A 15503-nucleotide genomic window follows, 5' to 3' on the forward strand; every position below is an offset into this window, starting at 1 on the left:
ACATTGTATATGCAGAAGGCACCTCTGGGTTACTGCATGTGGAAAAAGTGAGACAACCTGAAACCTTTAGTCTTGGCGGCCTAAAAATCAGGCCCTAAAGCATGTAGCCCGTTGTTTTAATGCAATTAAAACTGGATGTAATGGCACACTAATGGTAGGAAGACCTTTAAGAGGTAAAACTACAGACTAGAAAACTCTGATCCCTTACATTTTTATGTAATATAAATTAATAAAAGCAGGAACCTAAGCAAAATTCTGAGTTGGGGTTTGGGGGAAGGAATAGATGTTACCAAGCAGGGCCGGATTTAGGGGCAGGCAACCCAGGTGACCACTGAGGGTGCTGGGCTTGGGGTGTGTTTTTTGTTAGTGACAAAAGGGAAAATAGAATGTTTGTTTCAGGTATTCTGTATGTGGATTCATTTTTCACTAACCTCCGAATGTTCTGGACCTTTGTAGAATCTCATGGAACCTTCCAGACTTTCTGAGAATTACGCCTTCCTTGAACCTCCTAGAATGTTGTCAGCCATACCCATGTGGGCATACGGGGGTGGGGTGTTGCCAATTAGTCAATGAGGTATAAAAACAAAGTGAGAGCCCAGCTGCAATATTGTGAACCTTGTTTTATTGTGTAATTGTGAAAGTGTACACTTGTTTTAAAACTCGAAGAGTTTAAGTAGCAACTAATAAAGGACATATTTAATGACACCAGAGATATCTATCAAACTCCTATCTATGCAACAGTATAAAAGAAATACTGTTATATGTTAAGCATGGCAAAAGAAGTAATGTTTGACAGTCGCGAGTGGTGAATGCAACTTTTCAAAGCTCAGGCTCATTAAAACATATCTTTGATGGATGATGGCTGAGAGATTGACAGCCTGCTATTTTATTCCTTGAAAATGCAGTTGGCCAGTCTTTGGATCTCTCTGATTCTGTGCTTCAGTTCACAAGGGTAAAGGCGAGAAAAGCGACCTTTTTGAACTAGAGTTAATGTTCTAAGGCTGTCACCTACTGTAACACTATTTAATACTGGTCCACCCGATCTTGGTGCCCAGTTAAATTTCTTGATGTTAGTACACTTCAGTTATTCTTAAAATTAAAATGTTTCTATAATCTTAGAGGAAAACATTTTTACTTGCTTATATATGGCATGAATAATACAGAGTTACAGATCCTAGTGTGCAAATTTATCATCTTAGATGACAGGGATAAGTTATGCATGCAAATTGTGCATCAAAGTTGTGAAATGGGCCACAAATGTAATAAAAAATAAGGTATTCAAAAGTTTAACAAAGGGGGGGGACGGGGACTCTGAAGATGCTCCTCGCCTGTGGCGCCATTTGGTCTAGGACCAGTATTTGAGCTCACATTCAAAAGCAAGAGAGCAATAGAGAAACTATGTAATACATCAAAGATTACAATATCCTTACTAGAATAATGTTCAGTCGGAGGGCTGCCAGAATATATGCTGAGAATCTCTTAACCACTAGAATACAACTTTCATGGAGTATTTGTCCCTGTTGTATGTAGTTTCTGAGATTTTACATTTATACTCTAAATGAATAGTAGCCGTGTAAGAAATGTGCATTTAGATAGGTCTTAAAACTTTGAGTAGCACAGCTACATATCATTTCAACTGTTCCTCACAGGATCCCTCTTACCTCCACTTTAATAATTAATAAAAAGGGGTGGGGGAAGGTCTTTTGGAAATGTAAAGGCTGCTATTACACTTTGAACAAGTAATGAATTGTCTTTTTCCTAGCTATGCTCTTACCAGCTGTCCTTTTCCAAAACAATCTCTCACTAAAAAGATCCACTTCCCTGCCCCCACACTGTTGCTGTCCCCTTGTTACCTCCTCCAGTCAGAAATTGGGCTAACTCTTTCCTGGTACTTTGGTAAATGAAAAGTTATTGATACTAAAATTATCAGTTGACAAGCTGCAAAGTGCAGGAGTCTGCAGAATTCTAGAGAGACCCCTCAAACCATAACAAACTGCATTTTTAGCTGAAAGTGCATGAGGCGCATTTATTCAGAGATTGTAACCAATGTCCCCAATATTCACATAACTCTCAGCATTTTTGTATCTAAAAATTGAGGTCTAGAAGATGCATGTCTAAATAGGCTCTGCTGACTTCTTGTAGTATACCTACAGAAACCAAAACAATTGGCATTTTTAAAAATACTCTATTTTTATCTTCTAGGGGTGCTGCACAAGTTATGCTTTTAAAGCATGTAAACTTTGGAGTCTTAACAAGCTCTTTTGAGAGGGGCTAAGTGCTAAAGAACTATGGTCAAACACTGGTATACATCTGCTAATGTAAAGGTAGGGTAGCCCTAGATAGCCTTCCTTGCTGCCTCCTTCCAAAAATAACCATGTAAATTGACCCAGATCCCTTTTCCTAACAAGGGGCCTTCTATTTGAAAACTGAACTTGTCCCGGTCACTTCAACTCTGTAACTTGCTGTACTTAAGGAATGTTCCACATACTAAATTTTGTACAACGAAGTGTGGTATATGAGAACTTGAGACTTTTTTTTTTATGCCTCTAATTTAAGCATAAAGTTGTATGAATATTGTATGTTTCCCATAAGAGTTCTGGGGTGCTGTTGCACAGCTGGTTTTGTTTTAGTTAAATTTATATGAGCACTTCAGTTTGATGTAAACAAGACTGTAAGATAATATAGTAGATAAACAGCTATTCTCAGTTGAAACTAAGATCTAGTAAATATTTAGACCTACAAATAGGACTCTAGTTTCCCCGCTGAGTAAGTACAGCACTTAAATGTGCTAGACAGTTATGATCCGACTAATTAGATACTTTGGTGTAAACAATATTCAAGACTGTTGAAAGCTTTTAACTTTAAAGCTTTCTTCTTCCCCACTGCTGCCTCCAAACTATAGCTACTTCATTCTAGATCACAAAACCTGGGAAGTGTTGCTTTCACTCTCTCTCTTTTTTTTTTTTTTTCTCCCTAGAAAGGGAACATGTTCACCAAAGAACGTTTTTCCCCCTCTTTCTCCCTCCCCCCCCCATATATGCTCTGTTTAATTTTGCTGACGAGCCCAGCCTTTGCTAGGTGCATTCTTCACATTTCCCCTTTGATGAAAAGATCAGTCAAAATTTTCTGTAGGTCTTAATAATGAAACACTCTAAATCTAAATCAGGGATCAGTTTAGATTATTGGATTTTTGGACATCTTCATGGTGGTTTTCCTCTTCTTAATTTATTTTTTTAGCCTAAACACTTATTAGCTATTTCTTGTAGCTAGTAGTTCCATACATCTGAAGTGAAGTGTTTTTTTGTTTTTGTGTGTTGTTTTGTTTTATTTATTTATTTAAAATAGGATTAATTTATACAGTTGTGGTGTTCTGCCTAATTGGAACTAAAACTTACGTTGACTATAGAGGGTCTTCATATGTGTTCTGTTTCTTAGTGCTGTTTTATATTGCTTAAACCAGCTCTGCTTCACAAACTAATGCTACTAATGCAATATTTTAAGTAGTACCTTTGAAGAATTTCACATTATTCCAAAAAAAGTGAAGTTTTTGAGATTGCTTTGCTTTGAACCTTGGATCTTCCTTGGCAGTAACACATGCTGTTGCCAAATCACTGTTCTGGCTGGCTTTGTAAATATGGGTGGGTGGGTGGGTTGGTCGGTTTTGTTTAACCGGTATCTAACTAGTGTTTTGTTTCTTTTCAGAGATCATTCACGTTAATAATAGAAGCTTGGGACTGGGATAACGAAACAAAAAATGGTGAGTATTTATGAAGAACTTCCATATTTCGCTCATCCAAAAGTGTATTTACACAGTGTACAGCAAAATTGTGTATGTTTGAAACTGGAATCTTGGATTTGGGATGCATTTTCTGAATGCATGTGTCCTGGGATATTGCATTTGAAAACTGGAAGTTTAACAGGGAAAAATGTAGGTTAATAGTCACTAAAACTTCTAATGTGGCTCATTGTTAGAGGTAAATGAAACCTCTGAAAGCATAATAATCAGGGGCAGACATCCATAAGCACACACACACAATGAATAGCAGTTCTCTGTGATAAGTGGAAAACTTGTTAGAAGCCCGATGGAAGGAAAATGTGACTCATATTTTTGTCAAGCTATTTCAGGGACTGGATGATGGCAAGTGAATATATTCTAGCCATTGGTTCCTGATGCCCTGTAGGTTTCAGTTGTTTCAAGACTTGCTTGTCTTTGAATCCTCTTGTTACTAGGGGAATTGTGCCCACACAATTGACACCCCCCCCCCCCCACACACACACTCTCTCTTCTTTGGTCTCTGCAACTCCTACTTAACTAACTCTATTTCTCTCATCCTCATCCATCAAAAGAAAGCATACTTAAATATGATTGACCTCTCTAGCTAATGTTCACCATACTTTTGTGGTTAGATAGATATAATGCAATTCCTTTTCTACGTTGTTTTTGCCCTATAATTTCATTAGTACTTTGTCACTTTTTTTTGGTTTATTAAAAAAAAAAAAAAAAAAAGTATTTACTAACTGGCTGGTGCAGACAACATGGACAGGGATGTCCCCTTGCTGTTTCTTGAAAAATAGAGAGTACTATAATATTTAAAATGGACTGAGTAAACTGGTCACCATTTCTTCTCCCAATAGCATAAAAGAATCTAATTTGAACACCCTGCTTAGGAGAACATATAAATATGATACCCCATAACTTTTTGTCTTGATTAGTGGTGCTGGGTTTTGAATGTTAAGAGTAGTTAAAGCTTCATGACTTCTATGATGGCTACTGTTAAAGCTGATTTAAATTTAGAGGAAGGTAAAAGAGAGGTTGGAAATCTCAAAAACTTTGGCAAAATATTTCACTTCTCAGACTAGCTCAGGGCTCCCTCCTCCCCACTTTTTTATCAGCCTATTTAAGAGGACAACCATGATTATTCAAGTAGTAGATGGATGCCTTCCTAAATGAGACCTAAAGCATAGGTTCTAGCTTGGGTAATATGATGAAGTTAAGATTTTAGAGTAAATGCTCTAAGGCTTGATACAAACCTTTTTGCTCTAGTAACAGATATTTAAAACACTCTGCTATATTGTATAACAAAACAAAAAGCACTTCAGCTGCACGGAAGAATGTAGTTACAAATCAAAACAGTGGTTTGATAGCTTTATATCTGGGAGACCTATAATAGGGTAGCTGGCTTGCCAACGTGAACCTGACCAAAGAGAAACAATTGTCTGTTTCAGATATTAAACATTGAATTTTGTCTTGCACTGGTATCATTCCAGAATGTCCTCAAAATTGGATATATTTTGAGTGATCGGATGCTAAATTGTTTTGTGCTAAACTGAAGTAATCTACTCTGTTCTCTTGGATTGGCTCTTGTGAACTTGAAACCACTAAGAATCCAGCTGGTAGTGGCACTAATAGCAGTCCATACCAATGCATTTAGGAGCATAATTAGATGTTCATTTTTTTTAACTTCCTTAGCATCTGTAATAAGTTCATATTTGTAAGGTGCTTTGAGAACACATCTATACGAAATATCTTTGTTAAATTCTGGCAGAACTATGTTGCTTATAGAATTGAAAAATAAAATCAAGCTGATTTTAAAACGTTATATTTTGTGCTACTAGCACTAACTAAGCCAGGTTCTGCTACTAGTCTGTGCTAACACTACGGTCTGTCAAAGCTCCCTGTCCCCTCCATGTTCCAGGGATGACAACTGGAGTAGGGGGTGCAGCCTGAATGGGTTCAGCTCGCCTCTATCTCTGGACCATAGCTCTGTGCAAAATGGGGGAATTCAAGTGCGGTATAAATCCAGCCTCTACTCCTGAAAACTTCAAAAGATACATTTAAATCTCTAGAAGGAACTGAAGTAGCAGCCATGAAGTAAAGCTTCACACTAGCATACTCAAATTACATAGTGCTATCTGGCAAATCCCCTCAGAGGTGGAGAAGGAAAGAACTATCCATTGAGCATGCATGGAGCCCTCTGCTTTCAGAGGGGGAGATGTGGTGTCACATCTAGTATACATTTGACATGTCTTAGACATTTATAAACATGAGCTGATGAAACCTCAGTGCTTGTGACACTTTTGTAACTTCTTACAATGTCTTGTACATTCAGAATTTAAAATGACTTTGAATTTTAAAGGAAGCTTAGTGGAAAGGTAATCGGTGGTTTTGGGGCCTGAGGGAATGGCTAATGTTTTACAATCTTGTAAAACGCATATACAGGAAGACTTTATTATAATAAACGTGATTGAGTCTAGAAAAACACTTGTGGACTGAGCGATAGTCCATAAGCATTTTTTGGTATCTGTCAGTGATGGATTTGCATAACCTGTAGAAGACCACAGAATTGTCAGAATACAGTTTGCAGTGCTAAAGAAAGTGCTAATGTGTAGGCATACATGTGCAGTTGAGTGGAGTAAGTTTCCTTCATTCTTGGGTGCATGCTAATCTAGTTAGTTGGACTGACATCTGAAACCCCAAAACAAAACCTTAAATCTGAATTTGTGAAGTCTTTATCAATCCCATAACCTGACAAGGCACCAATTAAACAAAATACCTGATTTGTTAAGTGAAGCTATTTATCATCCCCTTAATGTTGTAACTTTGCAATTTAAGCTTGCTATTTTAGGGTTCTAGGAAAGACTCTTTAACATTGGAGGTTTTAAAGAACGTTCTTTATCTGATGAGGCTTAGAGACCCTATTTTATAAGCAGGCCAAAACTACCAGATCTTCTACTTGTACTTCCTGTCTTTTTCTCTTCCATCCCCTTCCCTTTTTGTGCTTTGTTTCTCTTCTTCTGCTTCCTCTCAAATTTTCCTAGCCCAGTATCTTGTTAAAAAATTGATGCTTCAAAGAGCTGCTGTAAGCAGCATTACTTTACTTGTGATTGGAAGAAAGTGGATGTGCTGAGGTTCTTGGGTTTTTTGTTTGGTTTGTTTTTGGGGTGGAAGGAACGGACAAATTGCATGGATGTAAAACTGATGTATAGGTCTAGCTTCTCTCCTCAGACATAACAGGCCCTCTTGTCCACTTTCCAGCTGTCATTTGATTTAGTCTTGTCTACAAAGGGATTAAACTGCATTAATTGTGTGCACACGCTCATTCAGAATTAAAGTGGCCTTAATTCAGTAAACCAGTTATCATGCAAGTCCCACATGGGGATTTAATGCAGTTTAACTAATCTACTTCTAATTCACACCATTAGTTAATTTGGATTAAATTTCATGAGTGGCCTCAAGTAGACAAGCCTTTAGATAGAATCATTTTCTTTTCTACTAGGAGTGGGAAGGAAGGTTGTCTTTGGCCCAGCATAACCCAGCGTAGACCCTTAGGAAAGCAGGCTAGTGTCTGCTTGGTAAAGTAGCTTGCAGTTTAACTACCTGCCACCCTCCAACTTGTGGGTCCTGGCATATTTCCTTCTTTACTGCAAGTCTCTGAAGAGGGGATAGACTCACATTCACTTTCCTCTCTTATGTGCCTTATCCCACTTAGAATAAGATCAATCATAAAATATAAGAAGACCACAGAGGCAAAACACTGGCTGTTGTCTTCCAGATCTTCCCTTGAAGGGCTGCAAGGTCTCAGCCAGAGCCTGTGGAAGTGAGTGGTTCAGAAGAGACTAATTTCTCCAGAACCTACTTTCTGATATGGCAGAACAGTATTGAAATTAACAGCAGGTTTCTGGGTATCTATTTCCTTGCAGATGACTGGTAGGTGGTGTCTATGCACCAGCCAGTAACTATAGGGTTACCATATTTCAATAGTGCAAAAAGAGGACACTCCACGGGACCCCGCCCCTTCCCCGGCCCTGCCCCAACTCCGCCCCTTCCCCACCCCAACTCCACCCCCTCCCCTGAGCACCCCACATTCCCCCTCCTCCCTCCCGCCCCCCAGCTGCTGCTGCGCTGGGGAAGTTGCTTCGGCCCCTGCCGCGGTGGAGAGTGGCGGGAGCTGGGAAAGTTGGAGCCCGGGGAGGAGGCGGTCCCCTTACCATGCCTCCCTATTTTCCCGGACATGTTCGGCTTTTTGGAAATTCCTCCCGGACGGGGATTTGAGGACCAAAAAGCCGGACATGTCTGGGAAAATCCGGACGTATGGTAACCCTACCTCTGACGCTCACCTCTCCCTCCACTGGAGGGACTCCCCTGTCCATACCTGTCCCGGGGCCTTCCTTTAAAGGGGCATCCACATATCAGCGGGGTCTACTTGGAAAAGATATTTACTCCCTTGTGTGGCTGAGCTGGGCTGTGACAATCCAACCCATCATGAGTACTGTGAGAAATGGGGCACAACACTAACCAAGGCAGTGTCATTTCAGGGACTGTATGGGCCTCGAAGTTCAAACAAACAAGCTATATAAAGTCATTTTCTTTACTGGGAAACCAAATGGAAGTTTTTCTAGAAGGGTATTTTTAGAAATCTCAGTATAATGACAAATTTCAAGCTCAGTTAAATAACATTTTTTGTGAAATGATGCAGAGCACAATTAGTACAGAGACATGAATAGTGAGAGATCCAACCTGGTTTGCCTGATATTGTGTAAAAATGTGTGTAACTTTGATATAGAAGGCCTTGCCAAACTAATTATCGAAGCATATGCAACCATCATTGTAGACAGTGACTTGTTTATGCTGCTCTATATACTATACCAGTGTTTCTCAATCTGGGAGTCGTGATTTATTTGATAATTTATATGGTAAAAATGAGAAAATAAGCAATTTTTCAGTAATACTGTGCTGTGATACTTGTATTTTTATGTCTGATTTTGTAAGCAAGTAGTTTAAGTGAGGGGTACTCAAGACAAATCAGCCTCCTGAAGGAGGTACAGTAGTCTGGAAACATTGACAACCACTGCTCTAATTGACCTGGATCAAGAATGTCTTTGTTTTACTTTCTATTTCTATAGTAAGGCTATTGGGATCTCAGCATTAAAATACAGTCTCAGAAGGATTTTTTGAATCATGTTTTTAAGAAACTTCATAAATGGACCACTGCACTTCCCCCAAATTAATGAGTCTGATGTTTCATTTTTTAAGACCAAAGGTCCCTGCATCTTCCAAGTATTAGAGTGAGTTGTTTTCCAGAAACCCAAAGATGGAAGTTCATTAGCAATCTATTTGTGTGTAATACATTTTATAGTAACAAATAAAAAGGAAGTCACAATTGGTCTAGTCAAATTTGCTTCCTGCCCTCTAGTCAGGGACGTATCTCCCTGCTGTCAACAGTTCTCTCCGGAAAGAAGCAAAAGAAAGATCCCAGATCAATCTATGAAACTGAAAAAGGTATTCCCAGAAACACTGAGAAAATGAATGGCAAGGGCTTTTGTTACACTTTACCAGGGAGATCAGGAGTGAATGCACCAAACCGAAAACTCACTGCTGTGGAAATAAATACTCAGGGCTAGACTCTGCTTGGAGACAGCAGAATCTGCTACCATTTGCTGCTCTGAGGTGTACAGTGCCTCACAGAGCTGGGGAAAGGAGGCAAGACCGTGGCTGGCAGTGCAGGAGAGAGTAAGGTGCATCGCTGGCCTCCCCTCTGCGCTGCTATGGGGCCGAGCACCCCCCTCGCCAGGCCCCCCAGGTGGGGGGAGAGGTGGCACCCCCACGTGCCCCAGGCCGGGCTGAGCCACGGTGGGGTCCCTGTCCCTTTAAGAGCGGGGCTGGGCTGAGCCCAGCTGAGCCGGCGGGGGGTGGCTCCGCTCCCCGCTGCAGGCTGATGCCGGAGCCTGGGCTGAGAGCCAGGCTCGTCTCCTGCACCAGCTCCGGGAGGGGCTTTGCTGCGGCTCCCCCAGTCCCCCCCGGGCCGAGCCGCCACACGGTAGGGGCGGGTTGCATGAGGCAGGGCAGGACCCGGTGGGGCCGAGGGCTGAACAGGCCTGGCAGGGCGGTGTGGGGGCTGCTGGAGGGAGAAGCTGGGGAAGGGGTGGCATGGCCTCAACCCCCTGGGGCTGCCTGCCCCGCGGAGGAGGCAGAGGGGTGCAAGCCGCAGCAGGACCCCAAACCCCCAGGGAAGGGGATCTGGGGCCAGCTCAGGGAGGCAGGAGCAGCCCCGGGGGTGCTGGGCGCGTGCAGGGCAGAGCCCCGGGAGAGCCCCAGCCCCGCAGCGGGCAGTGCTGCAGAGGAGGAGCCCCAGGCAGGGGGAGCCGGGCCGCCCGCACCCACCGCTCGCGGCCGCTCCATGCTACTCCCAGTACCGCTTTCAGCCGGCGCGGCTGCCCTGTCAGCCGCTTTTGGGTCTTTAAATAGTGGTCCGGGGGAAATCCCGGACATGTTTAGCTTTTGACAAATTCCCCCCGGACGGCTATTTAAAGACCCAAATACCGGGAAACCCGGACGTATGGTAACCCTAAGTAACTACCTTTTTGTTAATGTAAAACCCATATCAGCGGCAGATCTGGTGGTAAACAGGGAAATCATTCTTCTGTTTTTTGTTTTGGTTTCTTGAGTAGGTAGAATCTATGGCACAGCTACCGATTGCAGATACAGCTATGGCATCTCTGTCTAAGCCATCTTTTGCGGGGATTCCTTTCCTAAAGACCAGGTGGGCTGCGAGGTCTAATATTAACTCAGAAGAAACTCTAAGAGCATCAGCTGCTATCATGCAAGCCTCTCTGCCACCTTTATTTTCCAAAGAAATAGGCTTGTGGGAAAACTGATTTCTGATCATAGAAAAAAGTCAAATTGCTATTGAGTATGGTGTCTCTTGTTTGTCTCTGTAGCATACACTTCCTTTAATCGGTAAGACTTGCAGCAAGATAAGTTTCTTAAATACCCTGCCAAGTAACCCTAGCTCAGAACTAGGAAAAGTCCCTTCTGCCAAATTTACAGAAGTGAAGAAGTTCTTAGAGTGCTTGCTCATATTGATTCCAATTCGACGATCGTGCACGTGGCGCGCGCACACACCTGAGAATTTTCTACCCTAGCAACACCGGGTGGGTGGGCTGTGGAGCCCCCTGGAGTGGCGCCTTCATGGCGCTGGATATATACCCCAGCCGACCCAGCGCCCCCTCAGTTCCTTCTTACCGCCCGTGACGGTCGTTGGAACTGTGGAGCGCGGCATAGCGGTTCTCCACTCTCCCTAGCTTTACTTGTTCATTCTTGTAGATAGTTGTTGGTTATATACTTTTAGATTAGTAGTTTGTTGTTAATAGTTTTGCAGAGTAGTTATAAATAGTTAGTGGGGGTTAAGGGGGCTATTATCCCCCCTTTTCCCCCGGCACGCAGCCGGGCTCATGCCCAAGGCTCCTGGCTTTAAGCTGTGCGCGACCTGTGCTAAGCCTATGCCAACGGGAGACCCTCACGACTCTTGTCCATCTGGTGAGACTCCCCTAAACACTTCAGACAAGTGTAAGATCTGCAAGCTTTCAGGCCCAGGACCAAAAAGGAGCGGGACTTTAGACTTAAGCAGCTCCTTATGGAGGCGGCACTTAGCCCAGATCTCCCTTCGGCATGCCAAGTTCCGGCACCGAGTGCCTCGGTGCGCAGCGCCCCAGCGGCACCCTCCTGTACTGCACCGCGAGCAGACGCGGATAAGGCCCCACGGCACCATCCTCTCTCGGCACCGCTTCCGCCGCAAGCCCCTCGGCGCTGTTCCCTGTCTCCGGGACATAAAAGACCCCGCAAGACCCAGGACGCTGCCGTCCAACAGGCACCGGCTCCCCCCGCACTGGTGGTAGAGCCGCGTCCGGCTTCGGAGCGCCAGAGGGTGCAGGCATCATCAACATCGTTGAATCCGGCACCGGGTGTTGGGCCGTTGAGTCCGGTGCGGACTGGCTCACCGCCTCGTCCTGTGGTTGAGCCCTGTCTCCCTTCTACGCCGGAGACTTTTGCAACGGCGAAAGACCTTATAGCCCTCACGGAGCCGGCGCCGTCTCAGCCTGCGGCACCGTATCCCCTTTGCACGGTGCAATCCAGGGGCAAGCCTGCCCTGATACGCCCTCCATCTCCAAGCGTGGACTCGCGGCACCACTCCCGGTCTCAGAGCAGGTCCCGACGCCACTCGCAGTCCCGGCACCGATCTTCATCTCGGCGCCGGTCGTACTCGCGGCCCAGATCTTCCTCCCGGCACCGGTCTACTTCTTGCCATCGACCTGAGCATCGGTACCGGTCGGAGTCCAGATGCAGTTCCCGGCACCGGTATGAGTGCCGCTCCCGTTCACGAGGCCGCTCCCGGCACCAAGTCTACAGACGGTCTTCGTCTTCGCGATCCAGATCTGGATCCCGGTACCGGCATGGCCATCGGCACTGTTTTCAATCCCGGTACCGCTCACCGGCACCACGCAGAGACCGCTCGCCTGTGGACCGGCACCGCTCGGCACTGTACCAGGACAAGCCCCTGCAATCATGCTCGGCACCGCCCTGGCCCTCAAGATTGGCGTCTCGCTCGTCGGAAGGGGCTTCCCGATCAGCATACCCTGCTCAGGGTCAGGCTGCAGACGACTTGGGTCATTGGCAGGAGGGGGCAGAGGACCCTAGACAGGACCCGGCACATTGGTCTTTCTGGACCCCATGGGCATATCACCAAGCTCAAGGGGCTGCACCAGCGGCCTCTCACTCGGCACACTGAGTACCTGAGGCCACCATCTCCCGTCCTCCCCCAGGGGGCATGGAGGCTCCAGTGCCGACACCCACGCAGGCCCCAGACCCCGGTGCAGAGGATCCTGCACATCAGGGACCCTTGGAGCCGGACCCTCATCTGGATCCTTTACCCCCTGAGGCTTCCTCCTCATCCTCTCCAGATGAGGCGGTGGCGGGTACAACAGCCTCAGGCCCACCTCCAATAGACCTCCGTGCCCACCAAGACTTGTTGCGTAGGGTGGCACGGAACATGGACCTACAGGCTGAGGAGATAGTGGAGGTGGAGGACCCGGTGATGAGCATCCTCTCAGCTGATGCCCCATCCCGGGTGGCGTTGCCCATTATTCGTACGATCCAGGCGAACGCTAATGCCATATGGCAAACCCCGGCCTCCATCCCTCCCACTGCCAGAGGCGTAGAGAGGAAGTACTTTGTTCCCTCCTAAAGACCATGAGTACCTCTATACACACCCTCCGCCGTGTTCACTAGTAGTCTCCTCAGTGAACGCAAGAGAGCGTCATGGTCAGCAGGCGGCAGCGCCCAAATCGAAGGACGCCAGACGCTTCGATTTGTTTGGGCGTAAGGTTTACTCAGCGGGGGGTCTGCAGCTCAGAGCCGCAAACCAACAGGTGCTCTTGAGTCGGTACAAATACAACTCATGGAATTCCATGGGTAAATTTAAAGAGTTGGTCCCCCAGGACTCGAGAGAAGAGTTCGGGGCCCTAGTGGAGGAAGGTAAAAAGGTGGCTAGGACCTCCTTGCAGGCCTCCCTGGACATAGCGGACTCTGCCGCCAGGACATTAGCGTCTGGGATAGCAAGGAGACGCGTCTCCTGGCTCCAGGTATCGGGGTTATCGCCAGAACTGCAGCAGACCCTGCAAGATCTGCCGTTCGAGGGCCAGGGGTTGTTCTCTGACAAGATGGACTCTCGGTTGCAGAACCTCAAGGACTCCAGAACCATCATGCGCTCCCTGGGGATGCATGTCCCAGGACCCCAGCGCAGGCCCTTTAGGCCCCAGCCACAAAGGTTCTACCCTCCTCCTCCTCGTCCAAGACAGGACTTCCCCAGAAGGCGGGGGCGAGGTGATAGATGGAGGTCGACCGGCCCCCAACCCGGTCAGAACCAAGGCCCTCCTAGACCACCTTCAGGACCTAAGCAAAATTTTTGAAGGTGCACTCGAGGACGGCATGCCAGCCACTACCCAGGATCCATTCCCTTTCTTTCAGGATCGCCTCTCCCGTTTCCACCGTGCTTGGTCCCTTATAACCTCGGACCGTTGGGTCCTTCGCATGGTGGAGAGGGGATACGCTCTCCAGTTTTCTTCGTTCCCCCCCTCCGCATCCCTCTTCAGGGACCCTTCTCACGAGCATCTCCTTATACAGGAGGTTTTTGGGCTCCTCTCTATGGGGGCCATAGAGGAGGTTCAGCCAGAGTTAAGGGGCAGGGGGTTTTACCCCCGCTACTTCCTGATCCCCAAAGCAAAAGGGGGTCTGCGACCCATTTTAGATTTACGCGGACTCAACAAATTCATAGTAAAGTTGAAGTTCCGCATGGTCTCCTTGGGGACCATCATCCCTTCCCTGGATCCTGGAGACTGGTACGCCGCCCTCGACATGAAGGACGCATATTTTCATATAACAATCTACCTCCCCCCACACAGGCGCTTCCTTCGATTTGTAGTAGACAATGTGCACTACCAATTTGCTGTCCTTCCCTTCGGCTTGTCTGCGGCTCCGAGAGTGTTCACCAAATATATGGCTGTCGTGGCAGCATACCTTCGTCGACAAAGGATACAGGTGTTCCCGTATCTAGACGACTGGCTGGTGCGCAGCCGCACCAGGGAGCAAGTTCAAACTCGCGTCCAGATAATACTACAAACATTCCACGAGTTAGGCATTTTACTCAACAAAGAAAAGTCCACTCTGGAGCCAACCCAGAGAATAGAGTTTATCGGGGCAGTCTTAGACTCCAGACTTGCCCGAGCTCTTCTGCCAGACACTCTGTTTCACACCATCACAAACATTATCCACGGACTCCAGTCTTCCCAATCACCACAATAAGGATGTGCCTCGGCCTGTTGGGACACATGGCCTCTTTCACTTACGTAACCAGGCATGCCAGACTTCGGCTTTGCCCACTTCAGGCCTGGGTATCATCGGTGTACCGTCCTTATCGGGACAACCTGAACATGGTGGTCACGGTTCCGAACTCAGTCTTGACCTCTCTCACCTGGTGGCTGGATCACAAGGCGGTTTGCGCAGGAGTGCCGTTTCACGCCCCACAACCCTCCCTGCACCTGGTCACGGATGCTTCATCTCTAGGTTGGGGCGCTCACCTCAGGGAGCACCATACCCAGGGCCTGTGGACCGCATCCCAACTAGCTCTGCACATCAATGTTCGAGAGCTGATGGCGGTGCGCCTAGCCTGTCAGGCATTTCTTGGTCTCCTACGTGGCCGTTGCGTGTCAGTCCTCACAGACAACACCACGGCCATGTTCTACATCAACAAGCAAGGAGGAGCCCTGCCGTCTCTCCTATGCCAAGAGGCCATTCGCCTGTGGGAGTTCTGCATTGCTCACTCGATACATCTCATGGCATCGTTCCTACCTGGAGTCCAGAACACTCTAGCGGACCGTCTCAGCAGATCCTTCCAGACGCACGAGTGGTCGATTCGCCCGGATATCATCCATTCCATCTTCCAGAGGTGGGGATTTCCCCAGGTCGACCTGTTCGCCTCACAAGCCAACAGGAAGTGCCATGTGTTCTGCTCCCTCCAAGGGCGATCTCCGGGCTCCCTGTCGGACGCTTTCCTCCTATCGTGGAGAGACCAGCTGTTATACGCTTTCCCTCCATTTCCACTGGTCCACAGGGTACTGCTCAAGCTACGCAGAGACAAGGCACGTACGATTCTAGTCACTCCAGCTTG

The 15503-nt window shown here is 46.6% G+C and overlaps 1 protein-coding gene across 1 annotated transcript in view; it reads left to right on the top strand.

Annotated features, from left to right (window-relative positions):
- Nucleotides 1-15503, top strand: part of JAG2 (jagged canonical Notch ligand 2) — a 107735-nt gene that overhangs the window by 37513 nt on the left and 54719 nt on the right. The window contains exon 3 of the mRNA XM_065402579.1: nucleotides 3703-3757. Coding sequence (XP_065258651.1) covers nucleotides 3703-3757 — 55 coding nt within the window. The remainder of the gene's footprint in view (nucleotides 1-3702; nucleotides 3758-15503) is intronic.

Source organism: Emys orbicularis, chromosome 4 (genome assembly GCF_028017835.1).
Source record: "Emys orbicularis isolate rEmyOrb1 chromosome 4, rEmyOrb1.hap1, whole genome shotgun sequence".
Classification (NCBI taxonomy): Eukaryota; Metazoa; Chordata; order Testudines; family Emydidae; genus Emys; species Emys orbicularis.